Below are 22,396 nucleotides of genomic sequence, written 5' to 3' on the forward strand. Positions count from 1 at the left end.
GAGAGAGAGAGAGAGAGAGAGAGAGAGAGAGAGAGAGAGAGAGAGAGAGATCCAATAAGGATCCGTTCCAAAAGAGAACCAATCCCATCCATATCTCGGCGCGCGGAGGAACTCGCGGAAGAATTTAATTCCCGCCCGCGCAAAGTTCCTGCATCACCGCCGTCGACATTAAGTTCACCCCGTCTCCTCCGTCCAGCCGGCGATAGTTCGACATCCGCCAGGAAGAAGAAAAAAGAGCCGCCGTCAGAGCCAGCGTGTGGAGCAGCTCCGAAGACGACGGCGACGTCTCGGGGGCGTCGCTGCGAGAGATCGGCCGTCGGAGGGAATAGGAGAACGCAGGTGCAGGTGCAACGAAGGGTGGCGGTGCACGGGCGGGGGGTACGGGGCCGGCAAAGCCTTGTGACGAAACGAAGGATTAGATGGTGGAGGTGCTCGGGGGCCGGGCTAGGGAGCCTACGGGGCCGCGCAGGGCACCTCGCACCTACCCAGGGCCAGTGCAGCTGCAGCTGCGCCGTGCGGGCCCCCGCGAGGACGTAGAGGTCCCCTCTGTGACTCAGCTCGGGAGAGTCCCGAAGGATCGTGGCACTGAGCCGCGTGTCCCGTTCGGGCCCGCCCGTTACGCCCTTGAGACGAGTCCCGAAGAGGACCGAGGACGCACCGTCGAGCTCGTCGCGCGGAACGGACGAAGCGCGAAGAGCGAGCAGCTCCCGTCGGAAGAGGCCGATCCGACGGGCCAGGACGAAGCGAAGGAGGAGGAGGAGGAGACGAAGGAGGAGGACGTCAGTCCGAGTAGAGGACCGGCCAGGTTCCAACACAAGTCGGAGCCCGTGTCGGGCTCCTGCATAAGAAGCGAGGCTGGCGAGCGCAATGTGGCAGAGCGGCGGCATGGGCACCCATGCGGCCAACAACCCGTGGATGAAGCTCATGGGCATCGTCCACAAGGAACGCCGACATCACGATTCGGGGTCCACCGCCGCCGCTGCCGCTTCTGGGGTGCAGGGTTCAGCGACCACCGGCAGCAACGACCGGACGCTCAATCAGTAAGTGTGATCCTCCTTTTCGTATCACGCGGAAAACTAACGATGTAGCGTACTGATAGTGTCATTTACAAGACTTGTATCGCGCGGCTGGGATATACTACTGCTGAAGCCAAAATTTGTATGTGACGGCGATACACGAATAGTTTATAAAGTTCAAATATACATATGGTGTGTCTGACACAAGACACGACAATGTTCTCGCAAGTAGGTCAAACTGAACAGAGACTCTATCATTTTGTAAAAAAAAATGATCAATTCATTCGCCAATTTTCTTTAATTAATAACTCAAAAATCTACGTGGTTATTTACAAACTAACTTTAGAGGACTTTTTGAGAGGCATCAATATGCAGATCAATACAACGAGTTGCCTACTCGCTTCGTTGTCAGGTGCTCGCACTCAAACACAGACTCAACACGTACTTGGCACGTATAATCGATTTCAAAACGCTTTACATACATTCTTTTACATCTTTTAATGACACAAATAAGTGTAAACCGTTTTGCAAACGAGTATATTATTAAGGTTATGCTGAGTCTATAATCGAGCGCTTGCCAGCAAAACATGTAGGCAAAACTTGCCATAGTGACTTGTATTTTTTGAGGCAACACACTCTGCACAAGCATACAATGGGAATCGTACTTACCGTCACGCCTTGCACCGCATCGCGCAAGGTCGCGCTGTTCCCCGATCTTCTTTAGTAAATAACTCAACATTTTACGTGGTTCTTTGCAAACGTATATCTTTTGCGTACAGTTTTATTCTTTGCTTTCTAAATTTTCCATACTTTTCTGAAAAATCTTCTACATTATATGCATTATGTCCTATTCGGGTAAGAGACTGTTAGTATTTCTTCGGCTAATGAAGACGTTTATATCTCTTCAAATTCTCTCCACGTGCACACACATTTTCCACTAATTTCTTTTTATTTTCTCTTCTCTGTAATTGAATTCTCATTACAAAGTTACGCGCATAAGGGGCCTCACTGGATTTTAATGCGGAAATCACTGTGCCCGAGTGGGCAGAGTTTCAGCGCGGATAATGTTACGGGATGTCGCGTCTTGTTGCAAAAAGCATTGAAATTACGCGCGACGGCGCGGAAAATGTAGGGAGGAGGGTTCGCCGCTGAAAGTTATCGGTGACACTCGTCCGAGTGACAAAGCGAGCACAGGATGATTGAAACTCGATGGGTTCGATTTGTCCGCTGAAGGGCCAACGAGAGCAAACACGGCCGCATCGCCGTGAAAGAAGAGAGCATCGCCCCCGCGTAGTCGTGGATATGGCTCCTTCACGTTGGTCTTCCGTCATCCTCGATCGGGGCACTTGATCGCCGTACAAATTTCACCCCGAGTGCCTCCACGTTCCGTTGAGAGGGATGATTTGTCATAGTGGCGTATCATACGCGGTCCACTTGGTCGTTCGCGACTTTCGAGCGTACGTCAGTGGGCGCCTCAATGTTTTAATCCCCGCGTCTTTCACAATTCTGTGAGTTTTACGCTGCGCGGAGTCTCGCACAACTGTTGTCCTATTGTCGATTTTCGCGAGGCGACATCAACGCGGCGAAACGAGCAGGTGTGACAAGGGCAGTCGTTGTTCCAGGCAGCCGTCACCATCTCACATTCATACATCTATCTTCGCGATCCGTGAGTCTTACCGCCCACATCCTTCGTCGCCACTCTCTTCAAGTAGACTCGTTAGTCAACGCGCGGCCAATTCTGTCTCTTGAATTCGCGTAAACTTCAAATTGTTACGACCGAAGTAGACGCGTGGGCCGCCACTGGAAAGCATCTTTTGTCACGCCTTCTCGTTGATAAGAGGCTTGATAAGACGTCTGATTACGCTTGAAACATAACATAACCGGTCTGTATTGTGTCAAATATAGTTATATTAGATACACACACGCGGGGAAAGAATTTGATCGTATTAATTAACCTGATTATATTATTATGTGAAGTTTTGTTTCAATAGACGAACCGTTTTAGTTGAAGAACACAGAATTTCTGTGATTCTTTTGTCCTAAAGTTAATTTTAAGAACCAGAAATTCCGTCTCCTTCAATTGAAACACGTTAGTTATAACTAAACTTATTTATTATAACCAAATTTTATGTTAATAAACTTCTTTCTTCGTGTGAAATTTCACAACTATTTAATAGTAAATATGATAATGTGTGCAAGATAATTTTAGTTGATTTCATGAATTTTTTATTTTATGAACTTTTACATAATTTCACAAAATTTTCAGTGAATATAATCTTGATTTTATATGAATTCCTCAGTTTGTGGAGGTACAAATTTATACTTTTATCTTAAATCTCTCTCTCTCTTTTTCTCTGTTTCTCTCGAACTCCCTCTTGTCTTTCCTTAGATTATATCGTGAAAAATACGACGACAGGGTTATCGTGTTATTTAATTTCCGGCTGAGTGAACGGTAGAGAAACGAGGGTCGATTTCTTTAGAAAGTCGCTCTCGATGCTGACGAATGTTAGATCCTTCGGGCAGGTGAGCGATTCCTCTGAGCGATTTTATTTTCCGTGTAGAATTTCAGCGACGGCGGAGGGACGTTGAGGAATGCTCTTTTGCCCGGAGATTCTCGAGAACACATACCCGCCGCGTTTTAGGCGCAGCTCGACTACTGCAAAAGCGAGAATAAGATGGCGAGAACAGGATCGGTTTGGGATACTGTGCAAACATTTTCGTTTGTTTGCGAACACTGTCGTCTATTCGCGCGACGATGTAAATATGTTTACAGTTTCGCGGCGTGCAGCGGAAAAGGCGAAATGTTTCAAAAAATACATAATAGATTCAGCAAAACTGGATCGCAAAAGGAACGTGGATATACAATGATTTATCTTGTATACGTAACGCGCAAGACAAATTTCATACAGACGAAGAGCTATTTTGAAGGCGCCCTTTGTCTCGAGTGTTCAACTCAAGTGTGTTGAAATTGATCCCGCTTTAATTGCGCGATAGCACAACGGTCGAGTAGCACGCGGAAACGAGAAGCGTAAACTCCGTCTCCACAGTGCTTTTGGCGACTAAACCGTGTACGTGGATAGACTCTGATACGCGTTTTTCTCTTGCGAGAAAGCAAAAGAATGCTCGCGCTCCCTTTCTGCTCTTTTCTCTTTTCTCCCCTTATCGCGCGCGAGGCGTAATCGGTGCGTCATGGTATCGCGAAAGCGTCTCGTATTCGGTCGTTTACACTTACATGTGCCATACATCTCCAAATCTTCAATCTTCGACACGGAGATCCAACAGCACTCTAACGGAATCGTGTTCTAAGAGACTTGCAGAAGCGCGTGATATAACCTCAGCGATACAACCTTAAAAGTCAGTATTATTCATGATGATTATGTCTAAAGAGCATATTCGATATTCAATCCATGCATTTTATCTTCAGATAAAATGCTGCCGAATGCGGCCGAAATGATTTATACTTTATATAGCGATAATGCTGTAAGTCACGCAACGTGTAGAAATTGATATAAAACATTTTGCGACGGAGATTTTGATTTAAAAAACTAACCACGTTCTAAACGAATAATCAAGTTTGAGCCGGACAAGCTGCAGGCATTATCGAATTAAAACACAAGTTCAAAAAGAACTTGCGAAACAGCTGGAACTCAGCCAAAAACACACTTCCAATCGTTTGCATCAAATAGGAAAGATTTGGAAAGAAGAAAAGTAAGTGCCGCAGTAATTGACTGAAGAGATTCAAGTTGCTAACAACACTACATCGTTTTTGCTAAACTAGTTCAAGCAAAAGAATGTTTTACACCAAATCATCACAGGTGGTAAAAATGGATCTATACGACAATCCCAAACGTAAAAGCTCTTGGATAAATCTTGACTAACTGAGGACACATTCGCTGCAAAGCTTAATGTCTAACAAAAAGACCATTAAAAAGGTTTTACTCTGATGGAATTAAAAAGTTTCGTTCTATTATGAGTTCCGTTATGAGATCTATTATGAGGTCTATTATACTGAAACTGGATGAAACGATCAGGACGAACCGCTACCAACAACAACTCATCAATTTGTGCGCTGCATTGGAGGAAAGGAGGCTATTTATTGGAAGGAAGCCGCAAAGTCATCCTGCTGCATGACAATGCACAGCCACATGCTGCTGAGGCGATCAAGTAGATTGTCTTCGCGTTGGACTGGGAACTTCTGCCGCACACGGCGTATTCGCCAGATATGACCCTTTACTCTTTCCGATTACCACCTATTCTAGGCGATGCAGCATCACTTGACGAATACGTACTTCAAAAGAAGAAGAGAAAAAGCATTGGTGATTTTATCACTTCGAAGTTGGTGAGCTTTTATTATCTGAAAATTAGCAAGCTACCCAAAAAGTGACAGAAGGTTATTTATTAATAACCTTCTGTTATTTATTAATAACAGAAGATTAATTATTAATAACGGAGAATACTTCGATAAAATCTCTTTTTGTTTGTTTTCAAATAAAGATTGAATTTTGCCAAAAAAAAGTTTATAACTACTACTAACAAGAAGGAAATCAAATTTAATTTTGCTTTCATTTTGAATGTTCTTAATGGTGAAACAAATAATATTTATTTGAATGCGATATGTATTTTTCTGTATGTAGGAGTATAATGTTTCTAATATGCAATTCTAGGAAGGGAAACTGAAAGTTTTCCCAATATTCTCTCCTGTTTTATATTAGAATTGAATGAAACATGTTGATTTTTCAGGTAATTTTATTATTCAGTAGAATATTTAATATATTGTAAAAGCACTTCATTTTTTTATTTTTTATTCTTTTGAACATACTTTTATTTTATTTAATACAATAGTTGGTGTAAAAATAAAATTTCATGTTTGATATCATAAAATTATTCTAACGTTGCCAACTGGAAAAGAATGGCGAACCGTAATATTTCTATTTAAATTCTAGACAGAGAACCTATATTTGAGATAAAACTTATGTTTGAGATAAAAATGCCACTTTTACACGGAGATAAATAATTTGATGACACAGCAAGTATTATGTTGTAGAAAAATCTATTAGTTATTTGCTATGAATAACAAAAAGATTTGTTAAGAGTACTAATTACTATTAGTTGAATATAATTTTATTGAATATACAAATTACTTTACTGCAAGAACAAATTAGTTTTTGTTCCGTTATCAAAGCGGTTTTGCTACATTAGCAAAGCAAATTTGCTCTTATAGCAAAGTATGTTTGCTGAATTAACAACTTATTTCGGCTACCTGAGTTTTAACTCTGTATTATAAAAACTTAATCTAACTTAACCCATAATGAGAATAAAAATGGTTCAAAGATTAAGAGAATAAGGTGTAAATTTTTAACACTTTTATTTTCTTGAATTTTATGGGTACAAAATAACAATATATTACCCAAAAATATGCATCGTCTTACAGTTGTTATTATGAACAATGACCGCCATGAATTTTCAAATTTGCGAGCGGCATAAAGTCAAGTCTACTCTAATATTGCGGTACTTTAACGGAACAGAACCGGTGGATTTTTTCTAGTTTGTAATGAAGACGAAAGAACGCGATGACTTGACATTCACTCGCAAACTACATGTGCTTCTAAGTGCAACGTGCGCTGTCGCAGGGAATAGATACGATTAGAGTTTTTCAAGTAAAAGTTAGGACACCATCCGCCATTTATAGGGGAGAGGTGAGCGAGTAAGAAACTGCAGCGTTTCGTCATTTCAGTCTTAGAGTTAAACAGTTCCTCACTCCTATTCGCTTCTTCTCTATTAATGACGATCCGATCTAATCAGGAATCATCACGCGATGTTTTACTTGAGGAACTCTGGATACCATCAGACGTATATAATAGACTATGCATTGCTATAAAAGGAATGCAGTCGGTATTAGTAAGAGAAGGCAATAGAGAGTAAGAGGCTTCCCTTGTCTAATTGTAGGTGAGATGAACGAATGTTTCTCGATATACAAACTCGACGTACAAATAGTCTTATGACATATAACCATGGCGGTCATTGTTCATAATAACTGTAAGACGATGCATATTTTTGGGTAATATATTGTTATTTTGTATCCATAAAATTCAAGAAAATAAAAATGTTAAAAATTTACACCTTATTCTCTTAATCTTTGAACCATTTTTATTCTCATTATGGGTTAAGTTAGATTAAGTTTTTATAATACAGAGTTAAAACTCAGGTAGCCGAAATAAGTTGTTATATGTCAGTAGGTTTCACAGTGTTGATCGCACCACTATTGTTTAATTCTTCATTTTCACGAAAACTTTTCCAACACTTTTATCAGAATCACATCAGAAAGCACTCGAAGGGTTGAAGATTAATGCGTCTAAAGCCGTCCGGCGGCTGATGAATTTGTGCTGTCTCGTAGCGGAAAATTGCGTTTACACATCGACCGGTGAAATTTGAAGTGTGTGTGTCTACCGTTCCGCATTTGTCTCTCATTAGAACTTGGTGAAAATCCGCGCGTTTGCGCCGGCAGCCCGCGCGGCTCGAGTGCGCCCCGGCGTTGTCTATTATTTTCCCGGCAAACTGGTTCCGCGCTCGCTCACTTGTTGTTGCAAACTTCGCCTCGCTTCGGCGGCCATTCATTTCGCCGCGCGATCGGCGATAATGATATTCGCGAAATTAATGGAAACCGAGTGAATCGGATGGTCGGGAACCGCGACGGGGGGATGCTGAAATATTATGTCGCTGGTATAAAGGCGATTGCGCCGCCAACAGCGGCGGGTATCTCCCTCGAATCGCCGGGCTCCTCGATGAACGTGCGATCGATTTGCGCTTATCAAACATCTCGACGAGTCCCACGTTATAAATCATTGAATCCGAGTATTCACCGGAGCGAAGACTCTGCAGACTTAGCTGCAAGCTGATACCCGCGTATCCGCAGAGTGTAAGGATGCACTCTTGAATCGTCATGCGCGAGCACGCGTTTAATCGAATTTGCGAGACAGACCGGGTATTCTGTCGTATTAAATAATCCCGTGGAACTTATACCAGTCAAGGCATCTCTCTCTCTCTCTCTCTCTCTCTTTCTCGGTGATACAGCCAGGATTCTTATTCCTGCGCGATAAATAAATCTCGCTCGATTTCATTGAGAGGAATATCGCTCGTCGTCGCGACGTCTCGAGATTCGTCGCTCGTACGGAAATCCCTTATGGGAAAATTTGTCTTCCTTCCAGCTCTCAGCATTTTTCGCGCGAATTCCCCGAAGCGCTCGCTTAGGTGAATCGCTCCGTACACACACTGGGTGGTTCGGAAGGAATTCCTGGACAAATTTCGGGGCCAAAAACTCGGCCAGGCGCAGCCGTCGCGTTTGTACGGTGCTTTTTTACGTCGGCGAAACAACAAAATATGACGAGATATCCGCTTGAAGCACATAAATGTGTGGCCAGAATAAAACCATAAGTGGGACACTCAATTGATACGCGATTAAGAATAGCACGGAGTGAGCGAGTGGCTCGCGCGTTTCGTTACTATTAATCGTTCTATTGTAGCGATCAATATTGTCGCTGCGACACGAGTAAACTAATAAATACGCCTGAACATAGTATACGTGCACGAATCGAGATATTAAATGATCGGGACACGCGACAGATAGGAAAGCATAACAAAGGATATCTCGGAAATACATCTCTTTTTTCACAAAGTCGTCTCATTCAAACGAGATATTCATCGCACTCTTTCCTCTTTACCCACAGACAATTTTTTATGAATAATACACCATACTAATAGTATAATTTACAAAACGTGTATTGCGTAACCGGGATATATTCATACTGACAAACTAAACTCGAAATTTATATATGGCAGCAACAAACGAATTGTTTCATCAGATATATTTTGTAACCTGATAGTGTGTATAAGTATACGTGCACAAAAAAATATCAGAAAAATAAAAAATGTCCCATACTGCACGGGAAACAAATTTAATTGGATTAATCAAATATCTGGTAAAATATTAACGAACTAGAATTCCGATTTATGTTACTAGAATTCTGATCAATTTAAAACTTGCTTGAAACAGTTGCAAGTTCTAATTAATTATAAACTTTGTTTACTTAACTAGAATCTTATTGAATAGAATTCTAATAATATCAGTCGGATTCTGGTTTATATTTTATCAGATATTTGGTTAATCAAATTAAATTTTTTTCGTTGCGATGTATTTCCAACGCTGCAGCTAGAATTGCTCGCTATTTTTACTGCCAATGTAGGAATAACTTTTGATAAAACAATTAATAAAATAATAGCCAGTGAGAGCCGGAATACTGTTGGCGCGCAAAGTATTCTATTACATAATCAATAAGAAAAATTAATTACAATGTATAAATAAACAAATTAAAAGAAATCTGATCTCGGGTAGTAACTATTGTGTAACACATATATAGTATGCACGTGTGTATGCATGTCTATATATTTAAAAAGAAATTCTAGTCGCAAGGTGTCATTTCCAGTAATTCTATATTTTAATAAATAAACCTACTTAAAATATATACTCCGATTTCTTTCTAATTTGGCACAAATGTAGAAGTACACAAAATATTTAGATCATATTTTTTCATTTTGGCCCATTTTGGCTACGGGCAGTTTATAGCTTTTTAATATTCTCACTCCTATCAACAAGTACAACAAAAATGCATAAAAAATAAAATTGAATACAAGATATAGTTAAATAATTTTAACAAAATCGGCATAGCTGAGACACGAACCATTCTAAATTTCTTTAGCCGAGATCCCAATTGAAATATTTTAAATTCTTACTAAATTAGTAAAAAATGGTCCAAATCTCGGTCAAACTGAAATCTGGCAATTTTAATTAAAATTTTAACAAAATCGGCTGAGACGCGAATCATTCTAAATATTTTTAGCCGAGATTTCAACTGAATCTATTTTAAAATCTGTGCTAAATTAGTTAAAAATGGTTCGAATCTCGGCTAAATCGAGAAATTATTTGTATAAATCATTTTTTTCAACTTTTTACATATTTTGTTTAAACATTTTATTATTTATACAAATAATTTTACACATCTGACTTCATATTCATAATCAGCAAACCAAAAATGCTTATATCTTGTATTCAATTTTATTTCTTATGCATTTTTGTTGCACTTGATGATAGGAGTCAGAATATTAAAAAGCTATAAACTGCTCATGAAATTCAAAGTGAGCCAAAGTGAAAAAATATGACCTAAATATTTTTTGTACTTCTACATTTGTGCCAAATTAAAAATAAATCGGATTGTAACTTTTGGTAACTTAGGTTTACTTGCAAGTGAAAACTTTTACTGAAAGAGTATTTCTTTTTACATGAAGTGCATTATTAATCCAAAATTTACTATATGAATCTTACTTTTTTTTTTCTTTTAAATTAAGAACATGTTTACTTGAAGCAGAATGACCTCTTATATGTAATACAAAAGATACGACAAGCAAGATTTATACTGTAAATAGAAGAAGTTCTTTTGACTTTTTAAGAATATTGTGTTTAAAATATTTTCTTTTTGATTTAAAAAAAACTTCTCTTGAGGCCATATATAATAGTAAGATATTTTAAGACTCAGAGCGGGCGAACAAAGAGCGCGCAATATTATTTTTACGGACTGTTATGCTTTGCATAATCTTGATATCCGAAAGCTTTACTATTACGGCATTTCTCGTAACCACCGGCCGTTTACTCACGCGCCTTATCACTTGTGTAAACGTAATCACTTCGGCAAACGCGATTACTCTCCGCGCGCAAAGTCTGCGCAGATTGGCTCGCGGGATAAGATGCATAGTCGTTGATACCTTAAACACCTTGCTTTTTATTTACGATTGTCGACATCAGTCATTACGGCTGATATCGCGCACATTAAACCACTGCTACGACTATTAATCGTACTTGAAAAGTACCATAAATCCTCCGCGTTCGACGCGTGTTTGCTTCACCCGTCACGCTTCTCGCCCTTCAAACGGTCGCGTCCGTATAAATTTTCTCTTCTGCGCGTATACACGTAATTCAAAAAGGCGCATTTCTCAAGCGACCGCCCGAGACCGCAACACTGTCAACAACCGTATTTCTTAAGTCATCTACGTGTTTGCGAAGGCTTGTCACACGGCGTTCCGCGGCGGCTGACTTCTATCCGTTCTTATTCGGGGGCGACGTGAGTTCGCTGCAATTTCCGGCGCGCCGAAATAATTCATGCTGACGACGACCAGCAGGAGCAGGACGAGGGCGGAGAAGAGGCCGAGGACGAGCGCGGATTGCGAAAGCGCGCGGCGACGGCGTTTCGGTTGGCGCCGGTAAGAAGAAGCGGCTGCCGGATTCTCATTACGTCCGTCATCGATGTGAAAGGGTCGACCGGGCGCGACGAAGCTTTTCTGAATCCGACCGCATCGGTTAGAGACCGTATCTTTTGTCTAAGCACCTGTTGCGACCCGCTCGGGACTATGCGAAAGAGCGAGATTGCGGCCCGTTATTCGCTTCCTGGCACCGGGCTTAGCTCTCCTCGCACACGCCTTGGCGGGCGTTCCTTTTGCCGCGTTTAACCCTAAACGCGGACGTGTGTCGAGATTGAGCGCGAGATCTTCCCCGGGACGGCGTGGAACGGTGGGCGCGAGAATTTGGCGCGGACGGGGCGTTAATATCGTCGCCCGTCGTGTGTGCCGTCCGTTCTCTCGCGCGTTGGATTTAATAACGATGGATTTCAATATAGGCACGCGCACATGACACGCGGCTGTATGATGTATTTAAATGAGATGTCCTCGCGTTTCCCGGCGTGTATAATAGCGCGTGCGTGTAAGAATTTCTATAAATAGACGCGACACGCATACGTGAGTACGCGCCGCGAGGAATTGTAAATCGCGCTCGCGCGGAGTGTAACATTCCCTTGAACGAGAGCGAGGGGAACAATGACGACGAGACATGCGCGATCGGATGATTTTCCAGGTTCTTTGCGTCTCTTCCTTTGTCTCGCGTAGAAAATTTCTTCAGATCTTATTGGTATCCAATTCGACTGTCCGAAATAATTATTGGTTACAAGTATAGAATTTTTCACATGTGATTCTCTAAGTGAAACACAAAGTTTCCGCAGTTTTCTTTTTTCAATTTTTAATTTAGAATTGATTCTGGCATTTAGTTATTCAGTAAAATACTCAAATTGTTTAAAAAATTTTTTGATTCTTTGTTCTATTGAATACAATAGTTGGTACAAGAACGGGATGTCTCGTTTGATAAGAAAAGTCGACGAATGGAATAAATGCGAGTTTAAATAGTATTTCAATTTCGATTTTAAACAGAGAACTACATGTTTAGGATAAGAATGGGATTTTAAATTAGGATTTTAAATTTTATATTTCGCACAGAAAATTTTCTGGGATTTTAATTGGTATTTTGATTTTTCAAAAAAATCATGATCTGGTTGGATAGGATTTGATTGGAAAATTTACAAAAATTTGAATTCGAAGTGCAATGTTTCACAAAAGTCCAATTTTAACCGGGAAATCCCATTTTCTCTATAGAATGTTTCTTCAGTTTTTTTCGATTTGTACTTTAAATTTATATTGAATAAAATATCTGAAATGCTTTTAGTATTTACGCACATTTTACAAGTGTAAATACTTAAAAAAAGTAAATACTTAAACATTGTTCGTTTAACAACGAACCGTCAAAATCGTGAATGTATCATCTAAGCGATGAAGTAAACCGTAATATATGGCAATGAGACAACCAATCAGCATTGCGAGTAGAAAGGGATAAAATAGAAGCCTGGAAAATTTAAAAAAAACGTTGAACGGGGGCTGATTCTCGAAAATATATCGCATACTATCGATATTTCATGAAAAACTATAGTCTGTTTACGTATACTATAGCTTTTCACTAAATATCGTATGCAATATATTTCCGAGAATCAGGACTTAGAGCGAATGGAATTTGTTTGAGTTTATTTATTTGAAAGATTGGAATAGATCCCAATTGGATTCCAAAAAATTGTCTATAGGTGGGGTAAAACGGGACTTCCAATTGGTATCGCAATACTATACACTTATTTAGGACAAGTTTGTATAATCTGATCGGAATTTATGTAATACTTGGATCTGTAATAGTCCGATTAATAGTCGTTACTTGTCTCAGATGAGATATTCAGATTTCTACTCAGAGTCAGATCCAAGTCTTTCGGTTGAATTATGATGAATGTGATACTTATATCTGTAATCCCGATTCAATTGAAATCTGAGTACCTCACTTGAGGCGAGCTTCAAGTAACGACTATTATCACGAGCCTTGGAACTTTTCTGAACATTCTCAAGTGTTTCCATGTTCTGCCGGGACAAATTTTGTAAAACTTGTATGCGGTGTTTTCGATTATTCGTCGATCGAAGGGAACGAATTGAACATTTTCGCGGTCAGGCTATCTACCGCGGTAGTTTCACCGAGTCTCGTTTTCGCGCATCGCTAATGCGGAAAAAGTAAGCTCGCGATTGGAGGCGACAGAATTAAACGAGGTCGGCGTGGCGCGTTCCGCCGCATCTTCTCTCGCACGAAATTGCTCGCTCTCGTCCCGTTCTCTCAGGAGGCGAAGGGCCCGAGAAATGGATCGCGGATGTTAAGTCGCGATGAATGGATGACGGAAAGGGTGAAATTGCGGAGGCGCGCCAGCTCTGGCCGGCTGTGCGAGGCGCGCGCGAAGCGAGGGCGCAGGCAGGCAGGCAGGCAGGCAGGGGTGAACACGGGGGTGGATGGTAGACACGCATAGATTCGACTGCGGCCGTGATGACGTTAAGAATAACGAACGAGGCCGAGGGCAAGAGCGAGGTTGCGACCCGACACCGACTCGCGGCCACAGCTTCGTTATTATCACTATGCAGCGCGCCTATACAGCGTCCGGTATAGTGTCTGTATATGCAAAGTCTGTGCAGTGTCTGCACGGTCGCTCGTGCTTCAGTGATTCTCAAGAAATAACCGCGACGTCATTTTTCGCGTAATATCGACTGTTGTTGTTGTGGCGCTGAAACCGCTGTAATCCCGAATTCCCGCATTGCGAATGCGCGAGAAGGGACTCGGTGGGCCCGTTGGGGCTCGTATTAATTAGTTGTTACTTGAAGTCTTTTATTTTGAGAGCTTGCCTTACGTGTGTCGGGTACAGGCACTTTTATTCGGAGTTAAGTCCAAGCTTTTCAGTTGAATTGCGATACGTTTATATCTGTAACCGCGCGATTGACAACTTCAATTTGGTACTCAAACCCGAGTGTCTCACTTGAGACAGGTTTCAGATAATAACTACCAATACGGGGCCTGAGTCGCGTTTGTTTTGCTCGCGCGAGCAAGTACAGGACTATCGTTTATCGCGTGCGCCCGGCGACCAAACGCGGAATTATACCGGTATCAATCTTCGATTACGATCGTCCAAGCCCGGCTCGTTCGTGGCAACGTTTGTATAAGATTGCGGTAGGTAACCGGAAGTTGCGGGTCGATTCCAACAACGTTTTCGAAGGTGGAGTGGCCGCGCTTTCGCGTGAAATGGACGGCTCGTGTGTCGCAAAATCCGATTATAATTTCCCTCGTCCGATCTTCGTTAACTCGTTTAAAATGCGAGCGGAACGATCGGTTCTGACGCGGAGCCAGCGGACGCCAATTAGCGCTATTCCTTAATTGAAGTTTGGCGGCGAAGCCACTCGGCGTACAACAACAAGAATCGTGGAAACGGCTCGGGGCTGATTCTTGGAGAACCCCTGGTGCAGGGAGAGACCGGGCATGGCGCGCAGCAAACCTCTAACACTACCTCGCGCCGATTCACGGCAATGCGGTACTCCTATCTATGTTTAATAGACTGCATAGGCGGCGGTTGCAACGCCGCTCGTGACTGTGTGTGTCTTCCGTAAATCGTAGCAACAGTAATGTGGCCGAAAAGTGTCCGTTACTTTGATCAGATTTCACCAAGCGCGGATTGCGTTTAGGATAAAGTACCAAACGCTTGTCCTAACTTTGGACATTCTTGACGTTTTGGCCCTTAAATACGACACTGGACATAGAATATATTCTGGTAAGCAAAAAATCATTGATAGGACGCAACGAGTAACATGTAACACGTTTCCTAATATGTAGTTTTCAATGTTGTATCGACAACATCACGAATAATTCGATATTTGGATTTCCAGAAAATTTCTGCAATATTTAAAGGGATCATATTATCCAGTAATATCTTTGAAATGTTAAACGGAAATGTTAAGAGATACGTGTAAAATCAATGTTTGATAGATGTTGACTGGGATATACTGGATATTGAATTTATACATATATTCTATGTTGAAAGATTAAATAACTGTGTTTACACTGGGAAAAAAATTTACTAAATTTCAAAAAACGTTTGTTTGGATAGTACTGTGAAGATATTTGTTTAAATGAAATAATTACTTTCTTAAATTAAATAAAGAGAGAAGTTTTAAATATATAAATTTGTTTCTTTAATTTTAGAAAATAATTACTTAATTTAAACAAATATCTTCACACAGTACTATCCAAACAAACGTTTTTTGAAATTTAGTAAATTTTTTCTTAGTGTATATAAGGGTCAAAATAATAATGAGAATGTCTAAGGTTAGGTACGTGAATATTCGTATTGTTTTGGTTTTTAGATAGATTTAAATTTGCATCATAGAATATATAGAGTGAGTTACCTAATATTAGATTTTGATATATCTCCGTTGTTTTTTTATATTAGAACAAAATATCTAAGGAATAGATTGTGGCTGGAAGGGATAAGTATTGTGGTCAGTGAAATATTTTATGGTCATCTTTTTTCTAATATGAAAAACAATAAAGATATTTTAGAATCTACTGTCAGGTGACTCGCCCTCTATGTATATATTTAATATACATATATGTGTTCTGTGATGAAAGTTTAAATATTTGTATTTGAGGACTCTCTAAAACAACACGTCCAGGGTTAAGTTCTGCCCTTATAGAAATATCATACTAAGAATCATTGATAATTACTTATTATCCAGTATTTTTAATACTGAAAATAAGTAATTATCAATGATTCTTAGTATGATATTTCTATAAGGGTGGTATTGAGATTTTATTATCGCGTTTTGCTGTGATAAACGCGTAATATCGTATGATGGTAAAATTGGCTGCTGGGAAATTGCGTAAAAATTGCGCGGTTAACAAGATCCGCAGAGCTCTCGCCGGGGGCGCGTGCTTTTAATTCCTTCGAACCTCGGGATAATTGAAAATTCACCGAGAAGTTCACGGTCTGCAAATTTTTAGATTCCAGGAATAATTAAGGCTTTCAATTCGGCAATTCCGGATTCCTTGTGTTCTCCCTCCTCGTTTTATAAATGCATAATACTGTGAAGAGTAACGACTTCATTCACGCGCCGTTTTATGTCTCTCTATAAAACTTTAACAGACTTCCGATAGTATTTTGAGCAATGAAGTCATGCATGCGGGTGATAAGACGTTCACTGTACGTTGCATCAGCGATCTGTTTGCACAATGTGTATTCCTGACGGAACCTGTCGCAGGATAATAAATTATATTTTTACTCTTGTCGCTCACATTCCTCCTCCTCATCTCTCTCTCTCTCTCTCTCTCTCTCTCTCTCTTTCGCCCGCGCTCGTTCTTTTTCTCACTCGAGTTATGACAACGTCATCGATATTCGCGCGACTGTTTTTCTGTTCGGCCAGACTGTCCGGAACATAGATTTATCCACGTAGGATATCTCGTGCCTATGACTATCGACCGTGTCTACGCACACCGAAAGATATGAAGCGGTATATCCTATCGAGCAGAATAGAATACCGCTGTACTGTATTCCGCTGTCATTCTATCGTTCAACGCGAGCAAACTCGTTTTGTCCTCGTGCTCGTGCACAGACGAGCGATTTCGCGCTTATTATCGAAAGAATTTCTCCAGAGACTGTGCGTCTTCTGTGAAAGATCGCCGTGAATCGTCCTGCAGTAGTTTCAAGCATTCCGGACAGTCCTCCGCTATTCCTAATTATCCGTCCTCGTCTCCGTTCCTTGTCCGTCTCGTGCAGAAAATACGTCGTGTACGTGTTTTAAGTATTAAGTTTTACAAGCCTGCTCGGCAGGTCGGGAATGTTCGTAGGAATGCCACGACTGTTCCTTCCGTGTCCTCCTTGCATTCGTCGCTGACTCGAAGCTTCATGGATTTTTACGCTCCACACTGGTCTACACTGGGCGTTTGTGTGTGCGAGGCCGGGCTAACCCGATGAAAGTCAAATTTCACGTAGTGCCCTTCCTTCAGCTCGCGGGAGATCCACAAAAATTACGACGGCGGCGGCGCGACACAGCGCGATAAATACATATTAATTTCTCTCGAAAATCGCTCGTCTATAAATAGAGTCAGCCGTTTTCGAAACGAAAGTTTTCTGGGTCACCCTATGCAGTTGTTTTATGTCAACCGACTGGGACATCGCTGCTAAATAATCCAATATCGAGAGAGAAAGAGAGAGAGAGAGAGAGAGAGGCGGCGAGGAACACACGCGTGGTTTTATTAGGGATTTGACCGGCTTTGACGTTTTGTGCTCTTATGAGATCGCGGGGCATTTTCCTATTTATGTAAAGAAACATCACGACTTGTAAAAACAAATATGTAAAAACAATCAGTGTAATGTAAAAGACGGCAATTTTAACTGTCGTTGGCGCGCGACCGAGACAAATAGTTTTGCAAAAGTCGAAATAGACGACGAGTCATATCACTCGTGCCTGAATTATTCAACGTGATATTCTCAAAGTACACGGAAAGAAAGGTTTGATTGAATTAACCAAATATCTGGTCGAATATGAACGATCCAGAAATTCCGATTGAAGTAACCCGAACTCTGTTTAAGTCAACTAAAAATCTTGTTAACTTAAACAGAATTCGGGTTACTTCAATTGGAATTTCTGGATCGTTCATATTCGACCAGATATTTGGTTAATTCAACCAAACCTTTTTCTCCGTGTAGCATTTGAAATATTTCGAGTGCCAAGCACGTACGTGCGCGCGAAGAAGTATGACAGCGGTATTTTAGGAAAGGGTGTTCCTAATTTCATTCCCGTATTTTAATCTTGAAAGAGTTTGCGGAGCTAAAAGAAATAGAGGACGAGGGACGCTACTCTTGATGTTGACAATTAACTAAATCGCCGGCCAAGCTCGCGCTAAAGAGAAATGTCCCTCAAGCGGCTGGCCGAGTATCCACTTAATCCAAGACACTCTGTAACGTACATCAACGTCCCTGTGTGAAATTTTGACCCGCTCTATAGCTCTAGAACGATATACGATACACGAACGATACAAATATCTTGCCCTCGCGGCAATAAAGGGACGATTCAAGATAGATATATCTCGAGAATCGACAGTCGTGTCTTTTTCGAAGGCGTACACAGATAAAATATATTGTACACGGTAAAAATAATTTTGCGTTGCAGTCGAACTGTGTCTTTTGCGCTAAAGTTTCAACATACTTGAGTTTTAGTTTAATATCGTTGCGTTATTTTGACTATTCTACAATAAGTTTTCGTATTCACCACTTCTAAGTGTTGCAATAACACAATTTATATGTAACATCGGTTGACATATTTTACGTGTAAAGTGTACAGAAGTTGTGTTATTTGTTAATATATTTAACCTGTATCAAAATAAACGGAAAGATTAGAGTTTGGACAAAGATTAGAGAGATTGGACAATTTGGGACACATGAAAGGTATTAAATTTAATATAAGATTTTTTTGCAGTGTAGTAAAAATTACGTTAAATTATTTTCCAATGTTTTTCGTAAAGCTGCTCGTGACGTTGCAGTATAAATTATTTTGAAAATAGCAAAGAAACAATAAATAGGAATTATAGAAATTGTTCACCTTAATCCGTATAATGCCTCCAAGAGCTTCGAAGGTTGTTCTGGGACACCCTGTATATGGTACAAGATTAAAACATTTTTTTGTAATTTCTACTGCAATTTTTCCTCCGCGTATGAGCGAGAAATCGTCGCTTTACTTTGGAGAAAAGAAACTCCGCACGGTTTTAGAGAAATTTCATTGAAAGAATCTCGAGACGTAATCGTCGACGAAAATTCTGAAATTAAAAGGTCGAGTCTCCGCCGACTTCCAAGTCTGGTTGGTGAGGAAGCGTCGCTTTGGAAAATTCAGCTCAGCACCGATCTATAGTCGTCCGATCCAATTTCCTTTTACATTCGCAACGACGCCGCTTTCGCAAACACCCCATATGCATCGTTGGCATGCTGCTGAACGTATTAAAGCACCCTAATCCGTGCCGAGCGGTGTGTTGCGTGACGTTTTAATGCAACTACTCTCGTGAAACAACAAGCGGCATATACGGATACAAATACACGCGCGCGCGCACACATTTACAGTGCATCGCTGTGTATGGTGTAGCACGTAGTGTACACGTGTATGTGTGAGTGCGGATACTCAATAGCCTTTATATTCTTTCCCGCGGGAAGTAGGCTGTGCACAAAGCGGCGGCGTCGCGGTGAACTAATATTGACGCATCGTCACGGATCGTATAGCATAATCCGCCTCGGTTTCAGCAGCCTGAGAATCCCGGCGTAATCGAAGCTGTTCTTCCGGTAATAGTAGCAAAAAGAAAGGGGGAAAAAGCGAAGATAGATACGGCGGAGATGATATTCTCCGAGGGAGAATTGTTCGTCGCGCGCAATCGATAACTTCGCCACGGGCCGACACAATTACGGTGTACAAATAATGAGCGGTCCATGTAGCTTTCGCTGGGACCTCACCTCTTCCCCGTCCGCGACGAAAAACCTCTTAGACTTCGCTTTTAGAAATTCTTTTTTTATAGATAATCGATGGACGCAACAAGCAAGCGCGGAAGGTGCGGTAATCCGCGCGGCTCTCTATAATTCCGCTAGAATACTGAACAGTCTTTAAAACGGGGCCAGGCGCGTTGTCCCCTTGAGTTCTGAAAGCACTCGGGAAGCTTGGCCGAGAGTAGTTTCCGCTGCGGCGCACGAAGAACCGAGCTTTTCGATTAGAGTCCGCCAGCGGACGGAAATCTTCGCCGACATTTCCGAATGCGGTCACTTAAGTCCCCCGGTCTCGAGTCTTAAGGGGTTGGTAACTGGGCTGGACGAGGTTAATCCAATTACCCCCCTGCCTCCCCCCTCCCTCGTCCATTCTTCGGCCTCTACCCCCGCGGGCGGGAAGCAGCTTGCCAAATCGGCTCGCCGGTTGACTCTGAAGAGACGCGAGCGTTATAATGTGCCACGTGTTGCTGCGTTCGCGTGTAACGTTATTATTACCGAGCTTCCTCGGACGATTACGCGCCCCGAGAAAAATGAGAGCCGCGCGCTAACGACTAATCGCTGCATGAGAATCACGCGGGAGAAACTCGCGCGTATGTATTCCAGGCAACGCGTAGTCGCTGCGCGAAATACAGATTCGTTTTCATAACGGGGAAGTCACGGGTTGCCGCACTCGCTTCGCTGGCAGAAGCCAACTCTCGCGCGCTCTCAGCCTGGATTTGACGGTGTACTTGTTCGCAAAATAATTTGCACGCGCTTTTTCACATGTTCCTTTTATCTGCAGAAATGAGAGTAAACCATTTTGTAAGCGAACACAAGTCCATGCCGAGTGTGAGTGCGCGCGTCTGCCAGGTGGAGGCAACACGTCATACCGTTCTGTATGTTGATGCAATACGCTGTACAGTACGAGATACGACGGAGGACAATTCGTGCTTGGAATACAATGGCTGTGTGCGTTTGGGTTCCCTCACGGTGAGAAAGAAGACCAGAGAACATCTCGTAAGATAAAAAGGACGGTTTCGAAGTAGCGTCGTGGCTGCTGCAGTCTTCCGTCTATCATCTATAATTAAAGTTAGAGCTGAGACGCCAGCGATGCATTTTCTTCGCCGCGATCGTAATAAATTCCTTGGTATTTTAACTTGTCACGCGTTGTTATTGCGAAATTTTCCGGGTAATTAAGGACGCCGCCCCGGAGAAAACCCGTATGGCGAGAGGAGGGAGGAAAAGGAAGGAGGAATGGAAAAAAGAAAGGTCGCGCGAAGCGTATCGATCGTTTCTGGGGAATTAATTAGCGCTTTTAACGCAAAGCGGCGCCAGAAATAATGTCGCGGATTTTTTCTCGGTGAAATTTCAAAAGGAAAAACATCCTGTTAATTTTCAACTTTAAGTGTTTGCCGGAAATTAATTTTAGATTAAAAGTCCGTTACAGGGAGGAGCGAGTGTTGTAATATTAACGCGATATTATCGCGCGATATCAACGGAACGGGAGAAAGGAGACTGAGGGGGAGAGCGAGAGACAGCTCTGTGATATTTCCATATTATAAATTGAATAATTTATCTGCCCGTGTATTTCGCCCGTATAAAAATGTTTCAAAAATTTCTTAGATTACTAGTCGGTAAGTTATAAAAATATAATAGCCTGTACCTTAAACAGAACTGATTTTGTATTTCTATAAATCATAATGTTGATGATACTTAATTATCTGGGTTTTCTCTCTTCCTTTCAGTCTTCCTATGTAACTTTTGGATTCCTCATTCGCAAGTTCAATTACTTGAGAAGTCGTAATAGATCCCAATCAGATCTTTGAAAATTGTCTATAATTGGTATAAGAATAAGATTACTCGTTCTGATATCACAATACAATATTCCTATTCAGAATAAGTTCAGATAACCCGATCGGGGTCTATGCTGCACTTGGAATGTTCGGTAAATTTCTATATGCGGGGAAGAGGAGTCGACTCCAGTCGCAAACAAAGTTTTTTTTTTATATGGGCGTTTACGCGAGACGCGTTCTCTTATTATGTTAAATCGGATGTTTAACGCAGAAAGGAGATTAAAATCGAGCGGAAGAGCGAGGATATTTTACAACTCGTGTTATTTATTGTAAAGCGACGATTGTTACCGGGTTTATGCGTTTTATTATCCGGACGCTCGTTAACTCCTTCCGCCGGATAACCGCGGGCGAACGGCTAAAAATGTCAGTTAATACGCGGCTAGCCGATGCTTTTGTTCGCCCGGCTACTCGAATCCCGCGTTCTGGAAAGTGTCCAACGAAAATTGAAGCGTCACTATAATTCCAGTCGGGGCTGATCAGAGCGCGTGCGGCCGCGTTCGGAAGTCCGCGAGATACATGTGTAGGGCAGTTACACGACATTTTCCCGAAAACTAGATGGAAAAATGTTGGTACCAACAAAAACTCCTAGGCAACAATTTTAATTTCTGCGGATTAGTAACACTGTTGAAGTAGCAAGTCCATGAATTTTGCGGAGTCGTTTTGACATATGCGTGTGTATGTATGTGTCAAATAACACTGTCACTAATCCGCACAAATTAAAATTGTGTTGCCTAGGGTGTTTTTGTTGGTA

The 22,396-nt window shown here is 41.6% G+C and overlaps 1 protein-coding gene across 6 annotated transcripts in view; it reads left to right on the plus strand.

Moving 5' to 3' along the window:
* Nucleotides 1–753: 753 nt before the first annotated feature.
* The window catches only part of LOC116841439 (potassium voltage-gated channel protein Shaker), a 154,862-nt gene continuing 133,219 nt past the window's right edge, over nt 754–22,396 (plus strand). For 2 of the 6 annotated variants that reach the window (XM_032809351.1, XM_032809350.1), the window contains exon 1: nt 759–1,040. In XM_032809351.1, coding sequence (XP_032665242.1) covers nt 868–1,040 — 173 coding nt within the window. In that variant the 5' untranslated portion in view covers nt 759–867. Of the gene's footprint in view, nt 1,041–22,396 lie in introns of all 6 variants that reach the window. The other 4 variants (XM_032809360.1, XM_032809359.1, XR_004377558.1 and 1 more) reach the window with 4 other exon arrangements.

The sequence above is a fragment of the Odontomachus brunneus genome, unplaced genomic scaffold, assembly GCF_010583005.1.
Source record: "Odontomachus brunneus isolate Ranch 3 - 2012 unplaced genomic scaffold, Obru_v1 Obru_scaffold_015, whole genome shotgun sequence".
Taxonomy (NCBI): Eukaryota; Metazoa; Arthropoda; class Insecta; order Hymenoptera; family Formicidae; genus Odontomachus; species Odontomachus brunneus.